We start from the raw sequence: 23,737 nt of genomic DNA, 5'->3' as shown, positions 1-23,737 counted from the left end.
GCTTTGCACCTCCGCTGCGGTGTACCTGCGCGTGCCTTCGTTTTTGCTCTTGGCCACGAGGACGTGTAACCCAAGGGAAAAAGCAAACGAGACACCGATCACAAAAGTCCGAGAGGGGGTTCCCAGCTGTGCAACGCGGATGGGAAAAAAAGCACTTCGATGATGGAGCTAATTCTGATGGCACGACATGCTATCGTACAGATAACACTCCAACAAACTTCTTCGAACTGCTTCCTCTCTCACTCTCCTGCACTGACTTATAATGTTGAAGCGGCAGTCACTCAGATAGAACCCTCCTCCATTGAGCCCTCCATTATCCTGATCGTTCGCATTCCCTCAACAAACAGCCTTCTACCTTAGCTCGTCCTCGCACCCGACTACGAACGGGAACGTGCCAGCAAAGGGAACAACGACGGCAAGGAAGCCGAAAGCTCCAAGCAATAGACAACCGAGAAGCGGTGAGATAAGGGAGAGAGCGGCAAATGCAGGTCTCACACGTCGTTACACCCGCACAACGCCTCCCCCGTCACCTCACCGCTTCTTGTGTCCCATTCGGCGTCGCCGGTTTTGGGAAAGGAGATTTAAGCCTATCACGCAACCAAACTACCGTCGACCTTCCTACCGGTCCACGGTTTAAGGGGTGGAAGTGGGTTGTTAGGTTGTTTGCTAGGCTTGCGGATGCTCATACTTCATATACCAGTGTCGATGTCTAGATGGGACAAAGTGGTTGAAGTGGCATGCAAGCATGGGATTTGTCCTCATGAGGGCTTTGGTAGGAGGGGGTCACGCAACGACTGAAGCTTTCCACACAATCCATCAGTTGAAGAAGCTGAAGATGGTCTCTTCATTTCTGCACACGAGCAACCATGGAAGGCTTAGAATATTTCCACTGTAGCTACACCTCAAATAGAGCACATTGCCATCCCTTCTGCAAGTTCGCTGATAAACCCACACGTCGTCTCCAGCATCTCTCACCCACAAGCAAAACAAACATAATTCCACCAAATTACTCCTCCCACAACACCCGCAAGCAATACTATTACCTCTCCTCCACACAACACCCACAAACAATGTTACCTCCCCCCTCCCATCCCACACCCTCTACTCCCTCATCTCATCTCAACCACAGCCCCCCACCCCACCAACCCCCAAACCCTCTCTACAAACCACTCCTTCACATCCGCGCCGGCGCCACCGCCGCCCTCCTCCATCATCTTCCTCTTCTTCAACCCCGCCGGCACCACCACCTCCGTCAACGCCTGCTTGACCGGCATTCCCAAACACTCACTCATCTCATCCCTGCTCGCATTCTCCTCATCGCCGAAAATCGCATGCGCGAGCGTCTGCTCCAGCTTCTTCCGTGCCGGCAAGCTCAGTCCACCCCGCAGCGCTTCCAGCGACGACGGCGGCCTGCCCGACGACGATCTGGGCGCGAAAGGGACTGCTGTTGGTCCAGCTGCTGCGGTCGGCCTACGTGAAGCGGCCCCTCCAGTGGCGTCAGAAGCAGCAGGACCAGTGGCGGCGGACGAGGACGAGTACGACGATGATGAGGACGATGATGATAAGGGCGCGACGTGGCGCTGCGCCACAGCCATGCCGCGCTCGAGCAGCGATACGAGGAGCGGCAGCTCGATAGCCAGGGCGCGCGCCGCGATCTGCCTTTCTTTTTCCTTTTCCCTGTCTGCCGGCGGTGGCGAAGTAGCTGCTGCAAGTCTGTCCACGGGAGAAGAAGACCGGGAGGAGGTGGGGTCGGGGTCGACCCAGGCGTCGATGTCGTCCGCGATGGACGCGCACTTCTGGTGGCCGAAGGTGCAGAGGAAGATGCGGTCGCCCAGGCGGCGGAACAGGACGAAGAGGAAGCCCTCGACCAGTTCTTGCTGCTGGAGCTCGCTGCCGGCGGCTGAGGGCGCGCTGAGGATGTTTGAGAGGAAGTTGGATAGCAGCCGCGTCGCTAAGGGAGAGTCTTCCTGCTTCAAAGGAAAGAAGTTCGTGCTGCCGCGCGTTGTCATCTGCCTTTTTGAGTTGTTGGCGAGGGTGAGTGCTGCCTCGTGAGCCGCTTGGGCGGATGAGACCTCCTTGAGGGCGTCGAGCACGCGGCTGAACATTTGGACGAAGCTGTAAATGACGGCTCCGCGTTCCTCCGCTGGGCTTGCTGCGGACTTTGCAGGATCCAGCAGCTTTTTGAAGCCGAAGAAAAGAGACATGAAGATCCGGGCGGCACCCTCGAAGACTGAAATCAGCTCGTTGTTGTACGTAGCCAGAACGGGCTCCGGGATGGGGATACTGGAATCACTCTGCCGCGATACCGCTCGTCCGAGGCGTTGGTGATATCGTTGGCAGGCGGAGGTCAGTAGTGGCGCTATACGGTCTGCAGCCTGGACAATATGATACGCTAGTTGTCGGTCTCCTCCAGTATGGCCTTTGTAGTGCTTGTGGGCCTGGTATAGATGCTGGACCAGCTTTGTTCCTTCTGTACTCCTGTTATTTCTCCACAACAACCATAGCACGTAGAGCTTCCCCTACCTTCATTTACGGCGGTCAGAGCATCCATGTTCTCGGGAAGTGTATCTTCAACATCCTCGTCGGTGGTATCCGAGTCCTCATGCACAACCTTCCGTCGCTTTGCTGCTCGGGTCGATACTCCCGGTGGCGGCTCAGCCTTCCGTCTTTTCGTAGTTGCCGGAGCTCGAGTGGAATCCTTCTGCACAGAGCGAAGTTCAGACTTCAACCGCTCTATCTCTCTTCCTTGTTCGGTGACTTTAACTTCAAGCTTCGTCCGAGCAGCGTCCGCTTGGTGGAACCTCTGTACCCAGTAGCTGGCAGAATTAAGGTGTTTGTCAGGACCTCGATTGGTTTCTGGCCCGCCGCTTGTTTTGGGTTTGCGCTTGGATTGCACGTGCTCTCGTAGGTGTAGAATGTAGTCTGAAAGGGAGCTGCGTTATTCATTGGCTTTGCTCGGAGTGAGGCCTAGATGCAGGAGACTTACCTTTGACACTGCGATCCGGAGGCTTGGATCCAACAACAGCAATGGCGCAAGCGATATGAAGCTTTGAAGGCAACATTGACGCTTGCATATTGTTCAGCGTTTCCTGCCGAGCCACTGAGTGGGAGACTGATACAGTGAGCAGCCAGTGTGCACGAATGGATTTCCGGGAACCGCTTCTTGAGACCTTGGAATAGTGTTGATGTGGGATCGCTTCATTCTGACCTCCCTTCAGGCTGTATTTTGTTCATGGCGTGCGCAGGGTTGGGCCGTGGGCTGAAGGGAAGGAAAGAGAACAAGCGAAGCTGGAAAGGAAGGAGCGATGCCAAAAAGTCAAGGCCGCTGCCGCCCACTAAAACCTTTTGATTAATCGGCCAGCGGACACTAATGAATCCCATGAACTTCTATGTGTGAGCTGACTTGTTTTCATGCATGGCTGAGTACTGGATGTGCGGATTGTACCTTAAAATCCAGCTGTGAAAACATGCCTGAAAGACTTGAAGAAATGATTTAATATTTTAACCTTCCACATCTGAACCCAATAGCCCACATGATGCGATCATACATATGTTACAGTCCTCATACCACGTACCCATGAAACACCTTACCTGTACCGAGCGCCGTCCTTCTTCTTGTATGGCAGCTTCTCCGGCTTCTTCTTCTTGAATTCGATGTCCGCACCCTCGACACCAGCCTTCTTCATCACCTCATCCATGTTCTCATCCCACTCCGTCCTGAACATATTGATACCAACAGGCGTCAGGCGATACTTGTCGATGAAGCTGCGCAGGATGAATCCATCCCTCGGAACATTCTCCTTGATCTTTGCAACATGCAGAGTCTTGCCCTTCTGTTGCTCGAGAACGAAAATAGAGTACCTGTGGTAGGGGCTGCCCTTTTGAGCAAACGGCGGGAGCCAGGGGAGCACAACTTGAGATTCTTCCGACAGCTTCGCAAGGCGGACCCAGGGCGTCGTAGGCGAAACCGGAATGTTTGCGGCGATGTAGTGGCAGCGGTAGTCGAAGCCGTCCTTCTCGACGTTCGGCACGTCCGAGTCGACGACCACAATCGTCACCAGTCTCTCGCCCTTGTCGAACACTTGCACCTTCAGCGTGGCTGGAATCTCGCTGACCTTGGAAGCGACCATGGCACCGGGCTGGACCTTGCTGTCTCCGAACAATATACTGACGTCGGCCTTCTGGTTGATAGCGGGAATGACGTCTGGAATGACGTTCATCTGGGTGACACGCTGTTCGACGAGCAAGTGCTTGTACGAGCGCCATTTCCTCTCGGCCAGCAGACGGTAGATGGGCTTGTTCATATCACCTATTCATTTCCCCCAGTCAGCATCTGTCTCTCCACCAATTGCCCTCTCCACCAGCATCATCTCACCTTGCCCATCCTCAAACTTCTTTTTCACGATCGGATCATTGATATCAGCCTGAATCTTCAGGTCCTCCAGATGCTTCCGCATGCTCGCCAGCCGCACGTCCTTCGCGCGCTGGCCGCCCGACACGGCCGGGTCCTGCGCCTCGACGCGCGCGATGCGCGCCCGCTCCGCCTCGATCGCCGCAATCTTCTCCTCGCGATCCGCCTTGAGGATCTTGCGCGCCTCCTGGAAGCATTGGTACGGCAGCTGCTCGAACGGGATGTTCGGCGACTGCACCAACGCCGCGCGGCGACGCCGCGAGCCCACCGGGTAGATGCCCGCCTTGATCAGCCGCTTCTCGTCGCGCCGCGTGATGACCGTGTTCGGGTCGAGGGTCGAGACGTCTGGTAGGGAGGATTTGGAGGGTGAGGACTGCTCCGGCTTCTGGACCTGGGCTTCGTCGGCTGCGGCGCTGCTGCTGGTGAAGGTGCGGGCCTGCAACGCGGGAGTCCGCGTGCAGCGGATGCACGCTTGCAGCGGGCGCGTGGCCTGCTTCGCGGCGGACATGACTGGGAGCGGCTGGGGGCGGCAATTGGGTGTTGTTGGTGGTCGAGATGGAGAGCGGCCGATGGGATCAACGTCCCCGAGATTTTTAGACGGCGCTGGTTGGCCCGCCGCGGCGGCGGAGCAAGAAAGCTTCACCCAAGCTCCTCGCTCCAACTTACACGACTCCCCCACCTCGCAACCAACTTCTTATTGATACATTGAACGACGAATCAATTGATTTCGTCTTCAACTATATCATACAGCCAAAACAACAAAACCGATAAAAAAGATGGCAAACACACGGCACATTTCCACGACCACGCAAGCTCTCTTCCGAGTCTTCGTCCAACCCACCATTGCAGCCGCACCCTCGACTCCCCGCGCCGCCTCCTCGCTCATCCGGCCCTCCACAGCCCAGACAGCAGGCGTCCTCTTCGCTCCAGCCTTCGCACCACACAACCAACGACGTACGGCGATCAAGTACCGGGCGCCGGTGGAGCGCACAACACCGTACGACGAGGAGATCGGGTCGCGATGGATCAACCTGGTCGACGCGGACGGCGTCTTCCACCCGCGCCAGAGCATCCGGAAGGTGCTCGACGACATGGACCGCATCACGAACCACCTGGTGCAGGTGGTGCCGGCGCAGAAGGACGCCGAGTTCCCGTTCCCCGTGTGCAAGGTCGTGGCCAAGAACGTGCTGCGCGAGCAGGAGCGCCAGAAGGAGAAGCAGCGCGCCAAGAAGACGCCCGACGAGCTGGGCAAGACGCTCGAGCTCAACTGGGCCGCCAGCCCGAACGACCTGCAGCACTGGTTGAAGCGGTTGAAGGAGTTCTTGCAGGAGGGGAGGAGGGTCGAGGTCGTGCTGGGCCCGAAGAAGAGGGGCAGGAAGGCGACGCCTGAGGAGATTGAGAACGTTTTGCAGAGCGTCAAGGACACGGTGGCGGAAGTTCCGGGCGCGAAGGAGAGGATCGAGCCGGAGGGTGAGGTTGGAGGCATCCTGATGTTGTCCTACGACGGTCCGAAACAGCCCAAGGAAGAAAAGAAGAAGGAAGAAAAGAAGAAGGAAGCACCAGCGGAGGAGGCAACTGAGGGACAAGACAAGCCCAAGGTCTCGAGGTGGAAGATCAAGGAGGAGGAGAGGAGGAAGCAGGCTGAAGCCGAGAAAAAGCAGGCTGAGGCTGAGAGAATAAGGAAGATCCAAAACCAAATGCACACGCAAAGGCAAAGGCCTGAAAGGCAGAGGTCTGAATGGGAAAGGCCTGAAAGGCAAAGATCTGAACGGGAAAGGTCCGCTAGGCCTGAGAGAAGGACGTTCGGTGGTGGTATGGGTGATCTTTCTAGGTTCAGGGTTGGTGGCAGGTAGATTTACTGCGATCTATAAAAAATACCCGCTAGACATGACAGTTTATGTAAGAAGTAGTCGGCTTCAAATACTGAAGCGATCAAATGTAGAATACATCCCCTCAACTCTCTTTCAAGACTCATCAGTCTACTGTCAATCACTTTGTACTCGATAATTCCAATTTGAGCATCCACATACCTGACGAATCAGTCACAAGATTTTCCCGTAGAAACTTTGATTATAATTTATGTGCATCAACAGTATGACTTTAAAGTGTACCAGAACGCAAAGTATTAAATATAATGAGCTTGAAAAATGAAAACCTAAAACGCCTTTCGAATTTATAAACTGCGCTGCAGGTAACATTTTCATATGCTCCTTCTACTGTAATTAGTCAGGGTAATCAATTGGATCTCTCTATAACACAAAATGAGAATTCCCATTGAGTACAGCCCAGCAAAATAAATGCGCCCATGTTTTACATCAAATATTTTCATAATATCAACTGATAGCTTACAAGGAGGAAACCCCGCCTATGCCTGCGCAACAGCAACCTTTGGCCTCTGAAGGTCGTGCTGGTGGGTCTCCAGAAGAGAATCCAACGCGCTCTTCTCCACAATCAGCCTGCCAAACTGCAACGCATCCTTGACATCGACATCGTGCCACGTCTTGACCTCGCCATGCTGACCAGCTTCCTCCATCGCGGCCCACAAGTTCTCCCGAGGCTTCGTCGTGATGACCAAACTCCTCCCATTCCTGTTACCCCAGCCATTCGCCTCAAACACATCACCCAGATACAGGGGGCTCGCGCTCTCCAACTCCGCCCCATCCTCCACAACAACCAATTCACCACGACGGTAGCGGTACGACAGCGCGGTGCGGTAAGCGAGGTCGTAAATCTTGCGCGGCAGGCCGGTCGCGAAGTCGCGCGGGTGCGGGCCGAACGCAACACCACCACCACGCAGCATCGGGCTCTTCTTGTCGCCCAGACGCGCGCGGCCGGTACCCTTCTGCGGCCGGATCTTGCGGCCGCTGCCGTGCACCTCGGACCGCCACTTGGTCGACGCCGTGCCCTGGCGCGTCTTGTCGCCCTCGTACACGACCGCCCGGTGCAGCAGGTCGCGCCGCAGCGGCACCAGCAGGTGCGACGACGGGTACGCGAGGAAGCGCAGCGGCTCCATCGTCGGGAAGCGGTAGACGGTCGTCGGTGCGGTGGGGGCGCGGATGTGCTCGGGGATCGGCGGCGAGTAGAGCTTGGGGTTTGCGATAGGGATGGCGGAGGTGGTCAAGAGGGTTGAAGGGGCGGCAGGGGCGGGGGCCGTGGTGGATGAGGCTGACAGCGGGGCCTCCGTTGCCATTGAGCGCGTTATCGAGGGCGTGGACTGCGGCGGTGACGGTCAGCTGTGCGGTCTTTGCGGGGAGCTGGATTGATGGTGTTGGCGGCGTACAGCATTGCGGAAGCCCTGCAGGCTGTTCCGAGTAGTGGAATTGACGAGACCCCTCAGGGGTCTTGCTGCCCCTCTGCTTGCCATGACGGGAATGCGGCTCTGGAGTTGCGGTGCCGGTGGTGTTGCAGACGGCGCGGAGGTACTTGGGAAATCTTCCCGCTGGGGTTTGGTCCGTGCGCACATTTCGAGTTTGCTGATGCAACTGCGAATTCAACCTTTCCCCGCCACTAAACCTGTACATGCCCCAAGGCTGCCGTCAATTTTTTCGGTCCGCGAAATAATCTTCGTCGTTAGGCGCGTCTTCTAAAACCTTCACTTTTCGCCCATATTTTTTCATAGGCACAAACCCGCCGCACCGCAAGTGAGTTCCGTCATAACCCAGGCGCAGACGACGCGCCGACGAGGTGAAGCCTGCTAACCTTGCTCTCTCCACAGCACAGAAATGAACAGCTCGGAGGAAGTCAACCTCTACGGTAAGACTCGAAATCTTCATATTCAGAACCACCAACTAACAAAATAAAGAGGTCCTTGGCGTTGAGCGCAGCGCGACCAAAGCCGAAATCAAAAAAGCATACCACAAGGTACGGAACGACGAGCAACCTTGCTCCCGCCGATGAAACAGCTTCCAGCTAAACTTTGCCCTACAGGCCGCATTATCCTCGCACCCCGACAAGGTCGCCCCGGATGAGCGCGAGGAAGCCGAAGTCCGCTTCAAGGCCGTCTCGCAAGCCTACGAGATCCTGTTCGATGACGAGAAGCGCGAGGTCTACGACACACACGGCATGTCGGCCTTTGACGGCAGCCGACCCGGTCCGGGCGGCATGGGCGGCGACGTCGACCTGGACGACCTGCTGTCGCAGATGTTCGGCATGGGCGGAGGCATGGGTGGTATGGGCGGCATGCCCGGGATGGGAGGAATGGGCGGCGCTGGCGGCCCGCGTCGGGGGCCGCGCCGGGGCAAGGACGAGGTGCAGGAGTACGAGGTTTCGCTGGAGGAGCTGTACAAGGGCAAGACGACGCGGTTCGCCAGTACCAAGAACGTCATCTGCGAGACGTGCAAGGGCTCCGGCGGCAAGGACAAGGCGAAGCCGCACGACTGCTCCGTGTGTGGTGGCCAAGGTTTGTCTTTTGATATTTCAGAGGGTGATTTTTGACTTACACGTTTTCCAGGCTCGACGCTTCGCATTCAGACCATTGGCGGCATGCTCAGCCAAGTCACGACCCAGTGCGCCAACTGCAGCGGAACCGGCAAGGTGTTCAAGGACAAGGAAAAGTGCAAGAAGTGCAAGGGCAAGCGCGTCGTCGAGAAGCGCAAGATCCTCGAGCTCTACATCCCCCGCGGCGCCCGCGAAGGCGAGCGCATCGTCCTCGCCGGCGAGGCCGACCAGCAGCCCGACCAGGAGCCCGGCGACATCGTCTTCGAGCTCGTCGAGAAAGAGCACCCCGTCTTCCGTCGTGCCGGCGCCGACCTGGCCGCCGACCTGCACGTCACCCTCGCCGAGGCCCTGACCGGTTTCCACCGTGTCGTCTTGACCCACCTGGACGGCCACGGCATCTCTCTCAACGTTAAGCAGCCCCAGGGCAAGATCCTTCGGCCCGGTGAGGTGCTCAAGGTCCCTGGCAAGGGTATGCCGGTCAAAAAGAGCGACGCTCACGGTGATCTGTACCTCGTCGTGCACATCAAGTTCCCTGAGGACGGATACATCCAGGATGAGGCCGCGCTCAAAAAAATCAGGGAGCTGCTCCCCGGAGCCGAGCCGGAGATTAAGGCTGAGGAGGTTGAGGACGTCGACTTTGAGGCTGATGCCGATCTGGACAACTTCGGAGCCAACTCGGACGACCCGCGTGCCGCCAACGCATGGGAGGATGACGAAGACGACATGGAGGGTGGCCCTCAGTGCGCCACGCAGTAAGTGCTTGTTATCAAAGCGTAGCCGCGAATCACTCTTCTAGAAATGTGCGGGGATGCGGGGAGGGTAAAAGTTGCATTGCAGAGGCGTTGGCCGGTTTTGGACAGATTAGATTTCCTGGGTTGGACGGTTTTAAAACGGTTTGGTGATGACGACTGCCCGGAGATTGGGCTACAGAGAGGTATTTTGTTCAGAGATCGGGCGGAGTTGTTGATTCTCTACCCTCAATATTTTATATAGCACATGGCTTGGCATGGAATCTCCGTTCTCAGTACCAGGCTGAGTATTTTGATGGCCTTGAGATCGATAGATCATGTATTAATGGGAGCTTTCTCTGGGGAACACCGAGATCAAATTATAGCAATTGCCGTAAAAACGTGATCTATACTGTTATGAAGAGTGAAGGCGGAAGCAAAACTTCGTTGCAGGTTTTCCCTAAAGTAGTGCACTTCTGCTACTCCACTCATTATCTTCTTGCTGTTGAGTTTGAGAGATTCTCAGAATAATGAAGTGCTTCAGGGAGCACACATCCCTGGAATATAGATCGCTCTTCATCAAGTCATAAACATCATGATATCATCCCAACGCCCTGCCCATCCCACATCCACCAGACCCCAAAGAACAATACAACCATACTTACCGCCAATTCGACTGCGTATTCATCCTCTCCGCCTCCTCCCGCTTATACTTCATCCACCGATCCACCAGCTCCTTATTCTCGCGCTCCAGCTCCTCGCTCCGCTGCTCCGCCATATTCAGCTGCAGATTCACGCTCACCAACTCGTCCTGCACGTCCTCGACCAGCCGCGCTTTGCCCTTGATCTCGCTCTCCCGGTCCCGCAGCTTGCGCTCCAGCGCCGCCACGCGCGCCCGCGCTTCCGCCAGCCCCTTCTCGTCGCGCGCTGCGCGCGTCTTCAGCGCGGCCAGGGCTTCGGTTGCGGAGGCGAGTTGTGTGGAGAGGCTAGCGCGCGAGGTCTGCGTGGCGGCGAGGTCGGCGCGGAGGCGGGAGAGGGCGTCGGTGGTGGGGGCAGGGTCTGGGTCGGCAGAGGTGGAGGCGGGGCTGGAGCGGCCGAAGCGGGAGGGGCTGGGTTTGTTGGTGGTGGTGGGTTTGGCGGTTGTTGGGGAGGGTAGTGGTGGGGGTGCGGAGAGGCGCTCGGCTTCGAGGCGGGCGGTGCGGTCGGCGAGCTTGGTGTCTAGGTGCGGGAGGAGAGGCGTTAGCAAAAGCAAAAGGGATTGTTTCCGTTCGAGGGGGTGGTGAACTGGGAATAGGAGCTGCGTGAGACGCACAAGCGTTGATGTGGGCCTCTTGCGCTTTCTCGCGGAGGTCGCGAGCACGCAGGGCGGTGGAGTAGTCGGACAGCCAGGCAGGCGACGTCATGGTGGATGATGGTGGTGGTGGTGTGATTTGAGGGAGCGCGCGAGGAGGAGGGTGCAGCGGCGGGTGCGGCGCGGCATGAATGGTTTGCGGAGAAAAGGCTCGGTTTTGTCACAGCAGACAGCAGTGTACCTAAGGTGATGGTCGTGACGCGGTGGGGTTGGATGCGCGCGTGCAAGCTCCAGGGATCGCGTCTCCCGGAGCTTTCCCGAGCTGCTGCTTAACGGCCAAAGTATTCCTCTCAAGCTTCACCCGTTTTCTCTGTCGACTGTACTTTGCGAACGCGCGCAAGCCATGTCGCTGTTGCTGTCCCTGGCGACGCGACGTGCCAATTTCGTTTGCACGTCGCGCTGCCTGCGATTGTCGCGTGCCGCTGTCAGACAGAAGTCGGACCACGCGACGCCGCAGAAGCCGCAGAAACCGCCGAAGAAGACGGAGCTGCCAGACGGGCCCGCCAGAACACGATTCGCCCCTTCGCCCACTGGATACTTGCATTTGGGCTCCCTGCGGACAGCACTTTTCAACTACCTCCTCGCCAAGCGCACCGGTGGCCAATTCTTGCTGAGAATAGAGGATACAGACCAGGTCCGTTGAAGCTAGGCGCAATCGTCCCCAAGAGAGCAATTGGCTTACAGAAGAAGAAAAGAACTGTTCCAGATGCTGAGGCACGGCTGCTGGAAGACCTGAGGTGGGCGGGTTTGGAATGGGACGAGGGTGAGTGTCGCGGTCTGCCTGCATGGACAAGGCAACATACTCACAGCCATAGGTCCTGAGGTTGGCGGTCCATACGGGCCCTACCGGCAATCAGAACGGACGGCACTCTATCAAGAGCATGCGAGCAAGTTGCTCGAAACCGGCCATGCCTACCGCTGTTTCTGTACCGCGGAGAGACTCAACGACCTGGCCCAACAGCGCGCCCAATTGGGACTACCGACAGACTATGACCGCAAATGCGCGCATATACCAAAGGAAGAGGCAGATGACAGGGCTGCCAAAGGTGAAGCTCACGTCGTCCGGCTCCTTGTTCCCGACGCATACCCGGCCTTCTTCGATCACGTCTACGGCATGGTTGGAAAGGGTGTCAAGCCAGCAACCAAGAAGGTTGACGATGCATACGACGATCCCATTCTTTTGAAGTCTGATGGCCTGCCCACATACCACTTGGCCAATGTGGTAGATGATCATCATATGAAGATCACGCACGTCATCCGAGGCACCGAATGGCTACCTTCTACGCCGAGACACGTTGCCATGTATCAGGCTTTTGGCTGGGAGCCGCCGTCTTTTGCTCATGTTGGTCTGCTTGTCGACAAGGACGGCAACAAGCTGAGCAAGCGGAACATGGACATTGACGTTGCGGCCTACCGGAAACAGGGTTACCTACCCGAGGCCGTGAACAATTTTGTTGTCCTGCAGGGCTGGTCTCACAGGGGCAGGAAGGATGCGATGTCTATGCAGGAACTGATCGATACGGTTGGTGGTCTTGCTTCCACCATTTCATTTCCAGACTGACTCTGTATGCAGTTCACCATCAAATTCACGAGGGGAAACACCACCGTCTCGGAGGGAAAGCTGAATTTCCTGCAGCACGAGCACGCACTTCGACGCCTTGTTCCCGGCGACCCTGTCTTCGACGAGACTGTAAACACGCTTGTCGCCATGCTCTTGAGGGGGGAGCCCGTCTCGTTCAGCGAACGCATTCTCAACGGCAGATCGCTATATGACTACGTTGTCTCCGTGCTCCGGATCGACTCCAAGAACTACACGAACCCCTCCGACTTTCTCATTGAGCATGACTACCTCTTTACCGATTTCACTCCTCAAAATAAGTGTCCGGAATCTGAAAGAGATCTGATGCAGCGAGTATTCAAGTCAACGTTCGCCCCGGAGAAGTGGACTTCGCATACAGTGCTCGAATGCGTTACTGAGGCAGCGGATATGATCGTAGATGCACGGGTAAAGGCAGCGAAAGACTCGAGCGAGGCGGACGCCCCGGTAGAAAAGAAGGTGAAGGGAGAAGTGTACAAGCATCTCAGGATGGCGTTGGCGGATGGGAAGCACGGCCCCGATATTACAGCAATGATGAAGCTGCTCGGAAGAGATGAGTCGTTGTCTAGGATGAAGAAGTATGTCTCTGCATAGTCACTGCAGATCGAGAAACATATGGCCATCCCTGCATAGGTGGCTTGCGCTGTACTCCTAGCTTACGGGGGAAATAATCGAATTCGCTCTCGACTCTGCCAGTCTTGGAAAGGTCAACCCGGAAAAGCATCAATACCGCCCTGGATAGCATCATGTATGTCCTTCACTATCTTCACCCCTTGTGCAGTCAGGGTTTCATTTGCCGTGTACGCTTTTGCCATCAACGCAGCACTGAAGGTATCATGATCGTTCAGAAGCAGCTTCAGACTGCCGACCACAATGTCGCTCATCCCCGACGCCTCGAACTGAGGCCTTTTGCCTTCTAGAGTCTGCACCGCTGACGGAATCGACACGCCAACCGTGTCTTCGGTGTGCTGGAAGATGCGGCTAGTGCTGGGCTCATCAATGGCGGGCGAGAGCTTGGCATCGGCATAGCCCTTCCGGTTGGCAATGTGGACGGCGCCGACGGTGACAAGGACCGGGGTCCCTTCAATAAGAGCTGTGACGATGTTCCCTCCCTCGTAGTTTTGCGTCGCCTGCTGGTTGGCCAAGACGCCGTTGTGAATGTTCATGATGTCCTGGATCAATGTGTCGGCAGTGACGGTGCGCTTGGCGAGGGTCGACGCGGCAGAGGCGGCGGTTGCAGCGGCGAGAACGAGGGTGGGCAGGAAGCGCATGTTTGATGGTTTCAATAATTTCCTAATCTCGGTTCATATGTCGAGGTATTGGCAGGGTCCTCGAAAAAGAAACAACAGCACCACTTTAGTTATCAATTCCTGCTCGACCAGAACGCCAGCCTCGGCATTTCTGGGGGATCGGCATGAGCAGATCCAGATCCAATATCGCTGCGGGGTCTCTTGGATGGAGCTAAGAATTAGATCCACTTAGTACAACAAGGCGGCTGAAAAAGTTGAGTCTGGCTGGACTCGAGGGCTTTCCGTGCTAGCATTTAGAGCAACTTCGCTTGCGTTCACGAGCTTAGGGGTGCAACCTCTCACGTCGATGTCCAGGTGACCAATGTTTGCGCTCCTAATGAGCTAACCGCACGCAGCCGAGATTGAATTATCGTCGCCAGCGTCTCTAGACGAAGAGGTGACTATGAATTGGTTTTCGCCAGCGGACCGATAGCGGAGGTCGATGACGAGATGCGACAATACTTGGTGTGGACGAAAAAGGAAATCGGATCGAGTCAGGCCCAAGCGCCACAAATGACTCGGGACGTGGGCTCATCGAAGGTTCCGTGCTCGGATTTTCTTGGACGTTTGGACGGCCACATGTCTATCGCGGCGAGAGGACCACCTCTTGAACCCTCCTTCGTACCCGCTGAAACTCCAAGCAAGTGCCATGCGCTATATGATTGTCTGTATACGCCCTCGTACACAGTAGACAGCTCCGGGAAGTCGTCAGCCACGGCGGGTGGGGACCAATCGGCCCCTAGACGCGGGTTCGGGTCAATTTTAAACTCGCCTACCGTGGACGCGGTCGCCTGCGCTCCAGGGCAACGATCAACAACAACCTCATCGAACGACGACGGGCAACGCGGGATTTTCGGTGGTTGCTGTCGCGGAAGCCTAGATGCGGCCGTGCGGGCCGGCAAGCAATCGCGATTACATCAAAGCTGGTGATCTGGCGCGCCGGTGAACGCGGTGAAAGGGTGGGAGGGATGTTCTCCTGATCCGCACGCCCGCGCACACGGTGCTCCTTAAGGCGGGCGTGCACCTTCTTGTCCATAGCGCCCACCAAGGCCCCTCTCTTCTCTCCTTCTTCACCGTATTGTTGCGTGCTGTAGGACTCGCTGGCAAGTCAAAGAAGGCCAGAGCCCCTCTCTTTGTTTTTCCCCTTCTTTTTCCCCCCCGTTTGCTTCATCTCCCCCACCAGCGCTCTCCCTCCTCCTTTCTCATTTCCCGCCGACGCAAATCATTCTTGTGTTGCTTTCCCCAGACGTTTCAATCTGGGGATTGTATCGATAGCGTCGGAGATCTGCAACTCGAGGCTCTTTTGCATGTTTTGGTGACCTCGTGCTTGTTGCGCCATCCTTCGCGTCCGTCCCCCTTATTTCAGCGTGAAGCAAAAAGAACCAATCATGAAGACTGCAACCGTTCTACTTCTGGCTCTCTCCATCGCGAGCAGCGCATCAGGCGCCGCCGTCATCAATCCCAGCGCTAATACTCGTAAGTAAAGCCCAAATTACCATTTTCTCTCCCTGAGTCGAAAACCTCAAAAAAAAAAAAGAGGGAATTGGAAGAAAAGAAACAGTCTCATCCACACTCTTTGAAACCCCCCACGCAAACCCAGTCCAACACCTCTCAAACCAAAAAAAAAAGAAAAAGAAAAACCACTCACATAATCCACCAGGCCGCATCGGACCCGGCGACGACAGCAACGACAACTACCCCCGCTCCCCCATCCCCGCCGCCGCCGCCGCCGCTCCGCCCGTCTCATCTGCCTCCTCTTCCCCAATCATATACAACAACACCGCCTCCCGCCGCCCCACCCTCGACGGCCGCCCCGTGGGAGGCCCCGGCAGCGCCTCGATCAAAGCCGCCAGCCGGCGCCGACCATGGGGCTGGAACCAGCCGCCGTCCGGACCATGGGCTAAGAAACAGCGACGCTCCGCCGACGCCGACGACGACGACCCGCTCGGCTTCGTCATGGTGGGCGCGGGCTTGGCCGGGCACAATGGCGGAAACAGAGGCAGCAGCTCCAACGCCAACGACGACAAGGTCGACGACAAAGTCGCCGCCTACGCCCCGGCCTCCGCCAGCTCCAGCTCCAGCTCCTCCTCCTCCTCCAACAACAACGCCGGCCGGCTAACCGAGCCACGCCGCCGCCCAGACGGCTGGGGCCACGGCAAGCGCTCCTCGGACGCTGACGCAGACGCTCTCCCAAACAGCTCCTCCCAACGCGAAGACTTCAAGCGCTCCACCTCCGACACCTCGCTCCCCATGCCCAGCTGGGCCGGCATCATCGTCGGCGCGTCGGTCGGGGCCACGCTGCTCGCCGCCGGCCTCTACGCCGTCGTGGTGAAGCGCCGGCAGCGCAGCGCGACCAGGGCCGAGCGGCAGGCGCTGTACGCGGAGAAGCGCGAGGAGGATGACCGGCGGGTGTGGGAGGATGACGACCATGATGCGGGGGAGTGGGGGGTGCAGAATCAGAATCAGCATGTTGTGCCGAATGGCGGGAGTGCGACGGTTGTGGTGGGGGATCCGGAGAAGGGGGGTGTTATTGTTAAGGTTGAGGATTATAGGGGGGTTAGTCGGGGTTGAAGAAGGGGTTGAATGGGGGGTTTGACATGAGTGAATGAGGAATAAGGTAGAGGAGGGATGGGTCTGGTTGGGATGATATGAGGTTGGGATGGTGGGAAAGGAGAATGGAGAGGAAAAAGGAAACGACATGAAAGAGAAGGAAAAGGGTCTGTGGGATGCTGGTCTGGCAAGTATCCTGCACAGCGGACAAGTGATGAGATGAGAAAGCCAGAAATATGTGACGTCCGGGACTGACCTCACCAACGAGGCGGCCTGGAATTAATGTCTAACCGTCCTTTGTGGTTTAATGCGAATAGGAACGATCATTTCTACTCTACAAATCGCCTTCAGTCAAATATCAAAGTAAAAGTAAAGTCAAATTCAATCAATAAAATGATATAATCCTGTCATATCTTGGGCTGTGCAAAGGGGTTCATACCTGATGCACAGATCCGCAAGTCCGAGACCGTGGATAGTGTAAGTGGTGGTTTCTTATGCACCACTCTTGCTCTGTAGTCGGATTGATTGAACATGTTCAAGCGTCTTCTGGATGCACAAGAGAGCCGACTGTCGAAGGAAGGTATACTGTATAACCTGGTGGCAATCGTCATCTTTCATTCTCAAAAATTGCCTCGTAGTCCTATGCATCACCTACCAAAATTCCACGTATGCAGATCGCCATGTCTTGCCCCAAAACGCACGATATACCCTCATCTTCAAACAAAGCCAGTAAAACGACCGGAAGTAGAGTATCCCCAGAGGGACGGAGCAAACACGAAAAACCATTTTGAAGCAATATCATCTCTTAATTCGTACCAGCATCGTACCCATCACCACCAAGTTTTTTCGGATATAGAGAAAAAAGTGTATAAGCCAGCAAACCCATCCCATCTCCAACGCCTGGCCATGCCATGCAGAGCAAAATAAAAGGAATCTCGTGGTCGTGAAGTGCAATCGTCTCCGATCGAGTCGTGTTGAGCAGGAAAAGAAATCCGCAGCTCCCTCGCCTCAATCCCCACCTCAAGCCTTCATCTCCGTATCGCCATCCTCGCCCGGCACCGGTGCAGCAGCAGCAGCAGCAGCAGCAGTAGCAGCAACCGCCGCCAGCGTAGCCTCAGCCGGCGGCACGACGACGCCACCCGACGCAAAAACCTTCTCCTTAACCTCCGCCGCCATCAAGCCCGTCCTCTCCTCCTGCGCAATCTTCGCCGCCGCGCGCGCCAACTTCTCAAGCCTCTCATCCTCACCCGTGTTCGCGCGCTCGCTCTTCAATTTCCCCACCAAGCCCATTCCGAAGCCCGTCTTCGCGAGCTCCGCCTCGTGCACCTTGCGAGCCAAGTCGGCGATCTGGTTGGTGGCGTAGTCGCGGTTGGTCAGCAGCGGGCTGCTGGACAGGGTGCCGACCCAGTACTTGTTCCACAGGCTCTCGAGGATGCGGCTGTCGAGCGTGCTCTTGTAGTGGGACACCTCGAGCGCATAATAGCGGTCCGAGTGCGCGCCAAAGTCCTCGATCTTCCCCAGCGGAATCGTCTGAAACCCATCACCACTAGCGGCACTGGTCTCAGGCTTGTAGCCCTCCGGGTACGTGCGGAACGCGCCGATCTCGACCTTGCCCGCCGACACCGTGCGATCCGGATCAATAACCACAGCCAGAAACGGGTCGCCGAACGTCTGCTGCGTGGCCTGCGTGCTGACGTCGATGCCGGACAGCCAGCAGCCGTAGCCCGGGTGGCTGTGGTACCAGCCGACGGCGTTCTCCAGCTGGCCCGCGTCGCGCGAGCGCTCCAGGTACTGCACCAGGTACTCGTTGGCCTCATCCTGGGCGTTGACGCGCGTCTCGGTGCCCTCGACCGGCAGCCGCAGCGCGTCCGTCACCACGAACGTGTCGCCCCGCACGTAGCCCAGCATGATGCCCATGACCTCGATGGCACCGCCCGCCCGCGCGTGCATGACCATCTTCAGCATCGCCACCGCGCTGATGCGCACGTGCTTGAAGTGGTGCGGGTCCGCCTTCCACGGCCGCGCATTGCTGATGGCCTTTTGTGCTTCAGAGTCGTAGTTGTAGAGGGCGTCGCGGGTGGGGTCGACGAGCTTGATGGAGTTTTCCAACTCTGGAAGGGCGAGGTCAGCTTGCTGGGCGTGGAAAGAATTGACTCGAGGGAGGGCTCACCCCAGCTCTTCATAGCCTGCTCCATGGTGGCGGTGTGACGAGGGTGCGGGATGGATGTTGAGAGAGGCACAGAGGTGATGTCGCGGGTGGGACAGTAGCCTGGAGCTTTATCGCTTATCGCGACGATGCAAACGCGCCAAACAGCCAGGCACAGAGCTACAGCTTTGCAACCAATCACAGCACGGCTCATTCCAGCTCACGATTGCTGCAGCAAATATCATTCTCAGTCCTGAAAGCGTGCTCCATTATCATTCTCGGTATCTTTATAAAAGCCCATTAAAAACTCCAAGCCATTGAATAAACGCCTTGAGGAAATCCCAGCCTGTCTCGTAATCTACTCCCATAACCCAGTACAACTTTTCCTCACATCGAGGCGCCCACATATCTAGTGTGCGCAAAATAAGCCATGCAAAAGTATAAGTGCTCCTGAGCGCAGCTATCACCTTTTACCATACCACCGCATCATGGTCGAAGCGGACCAGCTCCTTGCCCACGTCTTCGACGTCCTTCTTAGCTTTCATGCGCATGTAGAAGATCGGGCAGTCTCTGCTACTGCAAATGACCTCGTTATGCATGCTTCCCTGGCACCGCTGGCACTGCGTCCACAGCCTGGCGAAACGAACCTCCAAATCGCTGACCTTGGACAGCGTCTTCTGGTACAGCTCGCTAAACCGCGGACGACAATTCTCGCAGACGGCGCCGTCGCGCTCAATGGCGCTCGTCATGGGCTTCTTGCATCCCATACACGTCGCCGTCTTCTTCGCAAACTTCATCAGACCACCCATGGTGGGTGCTGCAACGGAGATACTTCGGGTGTGTTCTCCTGTCAACAGTGACGCGGCCTTCTTCTCTCCAAGGATGGGCTCGAAGATCCTACCGAGCGGCTTGGCCAGCTGGTTGTCGAGATAGTACTTGGTGTCGATGGGCAGGTTGTTCTCCAGCACGTAGATGGGATCCTCAGACTTCTCGTAGTTCTTGGACGAAGCGGCTCCCTTGATGATGACGTATGCAACACGGTCTCCCAATGCCGGCGCCGAACCCGCGTCGCGCTTTTTCATGCGCTCGGCAAGTTCGACGTGGGCCTGTTTCGCCGCGTAGTCCGACTTGGCCAGAGCTTTCGTAATCACGAGGTTCGACATATCGATCTTGTTCTGCAACAGATCCGAGATTGTCTCTTTGACGAAACTAGAAATCGTTAGCGAGATGCCATGACTAGCTACCGTGGGTCATTACTTACTCTTGCGCACCGTTGACGTCGCGGTCGATCAAGAGCATACGCAGTGATGTCTCGATGACCGTTTGTACCAGCCGACAGTTGTCACGACGGACCGTCTCGATACCCTTCGTGTCCATCTTGTCCCACTTGTGCGGGTTCGTCCAGTAGAGACCGGCATAACGCTTCTTGTTGATGAGCAGGTAGGGAAAGTACACCTTCTCGAACTCGAGCTTGATGGGCTTGATGAAGTGCCCCGAGACAAAGCCAGCCGCTTCTTCACCCATCTTCATGGCGGTTTCAAGATCCTTGGGGCCGAACTTGACCATGACCGAATCCGTGTCGCCGTAGATGACCTGAGCATCGTGGGAATAGCCGTTAGCGATGGTGTAGTGCTTTTCCACCACGTCCTTTGTCTTCTCAATCATCTGTCGACCATAACTCGTCGTACTACTAGCGATTGCCAAGCAGGGAAGTTTGCCGTTGGTAGCACCAGTAAGACCGTACACACTGTTGGCACTGATCTTCAATGCCAATTGACGACCGTTCAGGATGGCCTTCTTGAACGGATCCTTCTCCATGCCCATGTCCTTCTTGGCTTGCTTTCTTGCTCCGAGCAATTCCTCAAAAATCTGCGTCAAGAGACCCTTGCGCACCTTTGCAGTGCAGAACATGTCGCCGTTGGGAGTAACGATGTAGTCCTCATCCTTCTTCAGGCCCATCTTCTCGGCAGAAGTCTTGCTCAACAAGGTCGTGTAGCAAAGGTTATGAGCCTGGATAATACTCGGATACAGAGATGCGAAATCGAGCGTTGCAATGGGGACGTCATAGTAGCCGCGAGTGGGTTCGATGACCGTGGCACCCTCGTACTGGTCATCGGAGCTCTCAGAACGGAGGTTCGGGATGACCAGCTGCTGCTCTAGGGCTTTCCGGTACAGCTGACTCAGGAATTTAACTTGTTGACCACGGGAAAGAAGGAAACTGAAGGGGACGCCAGTGACTCTTGCCATTTCGGTGTAGTTGACCAGACACATGAGCTTATCGAGCAATCTCAGGGGAAGGAAGGCATCTTTCAAGCAGTAGACCGCAAGACGACGTCTGGAATTGGAATCACCGTTGAATAGCTCTGTGATCATGGTGTGGTGCACGTCTTCCTTTTGTTCTCCCAGGAAATGAGCGCAGACAGAGTTCAGTGTGTAACTTCTCAGGTGGTAATCGCGCTGGATGAGTTGAAGGAGATCAAGCTGAAGCCGACCGTTCGTGTTGGTGGCCTTGGTGTCACGATTACCCATCTGCTTGCTGGAAAAGTTCGTTTCCTTGGCCACCGACATGGTGTTCCTGAGCCTCGACCAGTATGGAAATCTTCCACACTTCAGATGCTTGGCGCGGTCCAGCAAGTATGGGAAATCGAAGTTGGCAATGTTGTAGCCGATAATGACGTCCGGATCCACCTCCTCCATGAAGTCTCTCCATTTCATCAGCATTTTCTCCTCGGCATCGAACTCGAGAACCTGAGCGTTTGCAATCGAACTGCACGTGTCCAAGCAAAAGACGTTGCGGACGAAAGGCTTTTCTTCTCCGGCGACGGAGACGACGTTTGCGATCTGGATGACGGGATCGATGTTTGGTTCCGGGAAAATACCCTTACGGCCAGCACACTCGATATCAAAGGACAGGATACGCAGAGGGGCTGTGTTGACCCACTCTCCTTCGGCTGGATGTGCGATAAGATCGCGGTAGTGCACGTAGGCCTCAATCTGGCAGGTAGAATGACGGTCGCGGTGGGGTATCATGTGGTATTTGCTGGCCTTGGCCTCGACCCAAGACATACCGACAATCTAATAAAGTCAGAAACTACTCCTAATGTTCTGCGAGGGAACACGTACCTTGCAATCCACCATGAAGCGAAGCACGTATTGTAGGTTGTCGAAGGTCAACACGTTGCCATCGGCAGCCTTCCAAAGACCTTTGTAGTTGGCGCTTCCGCTTTCAATCGTTGTCCGCAGCCTGTTGATGAACTTCGGATCCGTCACGGAAATCTTGAGGTATGGGCTCTTCCGATTGCCCTGGTAGCCATAGATATTTTCTCTCATGGTCAATTGCACCGAATGAATAGCGGGCTGGTGCTGAGCGATCTGGGTCTCGAGGTAGGCCTTGAAAGGCTGGACATCGGCTTGTGTGAAGGAGATGGGGGCGGCAACGTAAAGGTAGTGCATGAAGTCTGTTACATGGAGGAGCACGGAATGGCCAGTCTGAAAGCATCGTGTCAGTAGTGCGTGAGACGCGGAGGCTGAGGCAGCTTACCTGGGTGACGCCATAGAGCTTCACGGTAGCCTTGCCGCCGTGAAGCGTTCCTTCCTCCGCATCGATCTGCTGGAAGCAAAGATCATGGCTCGAAGGGTCGAAGTCGTCCAGAGGCGGACGCGCCCATTTTTGGTCCTTTTCAGCGCTGGGACTCTTCAGGTCGGGGAGGGTTTCGCCCAATTTCTCGAGATCCTCCTCAAACTTGCTCTTCTGCTGGGTGGAGCCGGAGGCATTCCCGCTCGCGGTCTTGGGGGGAGCTTTGAGGGAGCTGCCGTTGAGCTTGCGCTTCTTTGCGGACTGCGGGGAAACGGCGATGTTGCGACGCGTGTTCGATGTCTCACCCAAAACTCGTTTCGAGGGGGTTGCGGCAGGCATTCTGACAGAATTTGCGAAGCCGCAGCTCACATTTGTCGAGGGAGGGTGCGGCGGGAGGGTTGAAAGAAACGGCGTTGGCGAGTGTGTTCTGTCGCGAGACCGTCGCGGTGACGCGCGCCGCAGCCCACGGACGCGTCGCTTTCACACATGACTCTGCACTTGGGTGAGGTAAGCTCCCACATGAGTCATACCGGCATCCCCGACGTCACCTCGTCACCTTGGTCTAGAACACAACAGCAAACTCCATCTCGCTCGGGGAGCGTATTTTCATGTATTCAACTTCGATGGCAAAGCGATCTGGGGGCCAAAAAAATTCTCTTCCTTCAAGGCTCAGGCAGCGCAACTCGGTCTCCATCAAAAGCAATATAAGATGGTCGCGAGGTCAATCCAATGAGGAGCCAGAGGATCAGCGCGCGCCCACCGCATAATGCTCGGAGTTAAACGTTGCCGTCAACCGAGTGACCCACCGCTCGCGGCTCACTACCTAGTGGGGAAGTCGGGAATAGCTTCGTGAAGTGCTGCGCGTGCTGCGTTGTACGACATAGCGGACGTCCCCCTGCATATGGCCAGCCCGATGGCCAGCGTTCGTGCGCAGGACGACTGGACGATTGCTAGAGTGGAGGCCTTTCCGCTACGGAGGGCAGTACCATCATCAGCCTCACTCTGCTGGGCAGCAACGATAAGGCGCTGATTCTATCATCTTCTTTGTTGGAGGCGCGCGATCTCCGACCGCTCGGCGCGGACTGGGGGGATGCCTGAGAGCCCGAAAGCCGACTTTGCTCCTTCAGACCCTGTGCACGTTCAGCACCCACCGCCTTCGCTGACCGAGGAAAGCGCAGGCGCGCCTTTTTTGCAAAATATCGATGCCAGCTACCGATTCCGATGCGAACGACTTTTCCCATCGTTTTTATCACACCACCCCCCGGCGCGAATCTCGGGCGAGCCGCGCGGGAGCTGGGGCGCGGGCCCCGGTTTTGCGCCTCAGGCCCAAATGACGTGGGAGCAACCACCAGCGGAAGCTTCGGAAGAGAGTTTGCACTCACGCATCTCACCGAGGCGCACCGAGCACTGCTGACCAAGATCCAATGGCGGCTCCGCGTGATGACTGCTTTTGCACCGATGAGGAATGGTGCCGGCTACAGGCTCAGCGGCAAGCACCCGCCAATGCTTGTTCCAGCATAGAAGCCCGCCCCAGGTCCGTCCGAGCAGAAGCGATTGCTCCCCAACCTACGATGACCAAATCTTTATTGATCGCGCCTGCCTCCGCTGACATGTGGTCGATGCGCTGCATTCTTATATTTTGCTGGCGCCG

General features: G+C 56.5%; 10 protein-coding genes across 10 annotated transcripts; 4 read left to right on the top strand and 6 right to left on the bottom strand.

Moving 5' to 3' along the window:
* Window positions 1-1,109: 1,109 nt before the first annotated feature.
* Window positions 1,110-4,919, bottom strand: LTHEOB_4246 (Phosphatidylethanolamine-binding protein PEBP; the record flags this gene model as incomplete). The annotated part of the gene is made up of 4 exons (XM_035513259.1): window positions 1,110-2,470; window positions 2,524-2,816; window positions 3,592-4,309; window positions 4,376-4,919. 4 exons carry the CDS (start codon window positions 4,917-4,919, stop codon window positions 1,110-1,112), a joined length of 2,916 nt encoding a protein of 971 aa, XP_035374950.1.
* A 268-nt stretch (window positions 4,920-5,187) lies between these two features.
* LTHEOB_4245 (Translation initiation factor) lies at window positions 5,188-6,264 on the top strand (the record flags this gene model as incomplete). The annotated part of the gene is made up of 1 exon (XM_035513258.1): window positions 5,188-6,264. One exon carries the CDS (start codon window positions 5,188-5,190, stop codon window positions 6,262-6,264), a length of 1,077 nt encoding a protein of 358 aa, XP_035374949.1.
* Window positions 6,265-6,776: 512 nt separating this feature from the next.
* On the bottom strand, window positions 6,777-7,775 carry LTHEOB_4244 (Ribosomal protein L4/L1e; the record flags this gene model as incomplete). Its single annotated transcript, XM_035513257.1, has 2 exons — window positions 6,777-7,625; window positions 7,692-7,775. 2 exons carry the CDS (start codon window positions 7,773-7,775, stop codon window positions 6,777-6,779), a joined length of 933 nt encoding a protein of 310 aa, XP_035374948.1.
* Window positions 7,776-8,133: 358 nt separating this feature from the next.
* LTHEOB_4243 (uncharacterized protein) lies at window positions 8,134-9,604 on the top strand (the record flags this gene model as incomplete). The annotated part of the gene is made up of 4 exons (XM_035513256.1): window positions 8,134-8,164; window positions 8,214-8,272; window positions 8,339-8,810; window positions 8,862-9,604. 4 exons carry the CDS (start codon window positions 8,134-8,136, stop codon window positions 9,602-9,604), a joined length of 1,305 nt encoding a protein of 434 aa, XP_035374947.1.
* A 633-nt stretch (window positions 9,605-10,237) lies between these two features.
* Window positions 10,238-10,979, bottom strand: LTHEOB_4242 (Autophagy protein; the record flags this gene model as incomplete). The annotated part of the gene is made up of 2 exons (XM_035513255.1): window positions 10,238-10,794; window positions 10,889-10,979. The coding sequence occupies 2 exons, from the start codon at window positions 10,977-10,979 to the stop codon at window positions 10,238-10,240; spliced, it is 648 nt and encodes a 215-aa protein (XP_035374946.1).
* Window positions 10,980-11,270: 291 nt separating this feature from the next.
* Window positions 11,271-13,118, top strand: LTHEOB_4241 (Glutamyl/glutaminyl-tRNA synthetase class Ic; the record flags this gene model as incomplete). Its single annotated transcript, XM_035513254.1, has 4 exons — window positions 11,271-11,561; window positions 11,612-11,690; window positions 11,743-12,449; window positions 12,501-13,118. The coding sequence occupies 4 exons, from the start codon at window positions 11,271-11,273 to the stop codon at window positions 13,116-13,118; spliced, it is 1,695 nt and encodes a 564-aa protein (XP_035374945.1).
* Window positions 13,119-13,231: 113 nt separating this feature from the next.
* Window positions 13,232-13,795, bottom strand: LTHEOB_4240 (Cell wall galactomanno protein; the record flags this gene model as incomplete). Its single annotated transcript, XM_035513253.1, has 1 exon — window positions 13,232-13,795. One exon carries the CDS (start codon window positions 13,793-13,795, stop codon window positions 13,232-13,234), a length of 564 nt encoding a protein of 187 aa, XP_035374944.1.
* A 1,406-nt stretch (window positions 13,796-15,201) lies between these two features.
* Window positions 15,202-16,384, top strand: LTHEOB_4239 (uncharacterized protein; the record flags this gene model as incomplete). The annotated part of the gene is made up of 2 exons (XM_035513251.1): window positions 15,202-15,289; window positions 15,474-16,384. The coding sequence occupies 2 exons, from the start codon at window positions 15,202-15,204 to the stop codon at window positions 16,382-16,384; spliced, it is 999 nt and encodes a 332-aa protein (XP_035374943.1).
* Window positions 16,385-17,383: 999 nt separating this feature from the next.
* On the bottom strand, window positions 17,384-18,558 carry LTHEOB_4238 (Endosome-associated ubiquitin isopeptidase; the record flags this gene model as incomplete). Its single annotated transcript, XM_035513250.1, has 2 exons — window positions 17,384-18,474; window positions 18,534-18,558. 2 exons carry the CDS (start codon window positions 18,556-18,558, stop codon window positions 17,384-17,386), a joined length of 1,116 nt encoding a protein of 371 aa, XP_035374942.1.
* Window positions 18,559-18,979: 421 nt separating this feature from the next.
* On the bottom strand, window positions 18,980-22,425 carry LTHEOB_4237 (DNA-directed DNA polymerase family B pol2; the record flags this gene model as incomplete). The annotated part of the gene is made up of 4 exons (XM_035513249.1): window positions 18,980-19,718; window positions 19,771-21,584; window positions 21,633-21,998; window positions 22,051-22,425. The coding sequence occupies 4 exons, from the start codon at window positions 22,423-22,425 to the stop codon at window positions 18,980-18,982; spliced, it is 3,294 nt and encodes a 1,097-aa protein (XP_035374941.1).
* Window positions 22,426-23,737: the final 1,312 nt, after the last annotated feature.

This window comes from Lasiodiplodia theobromae, assembly GCF_012971845.1.
Source record: "Lasiodiplodia theobromae strain AM2As chromosome Unknown scaffold_11, whole genome shotgun sequence".
Classification (NCBI taxonomy): domain Eukaryota; kingdom Fungi; phylum Ascomycota; class Dothideomycetes; order Botryosphaeriales; family Botryosphaeriaceae; genus Lasiodiplodia; species Lasiodiplodia theobromae.
The sequence above is the reverse complement of the archived record's forward strand: the minus strand, read 5'-3'. Positions and strand labels throughout refer to the sequence as shown.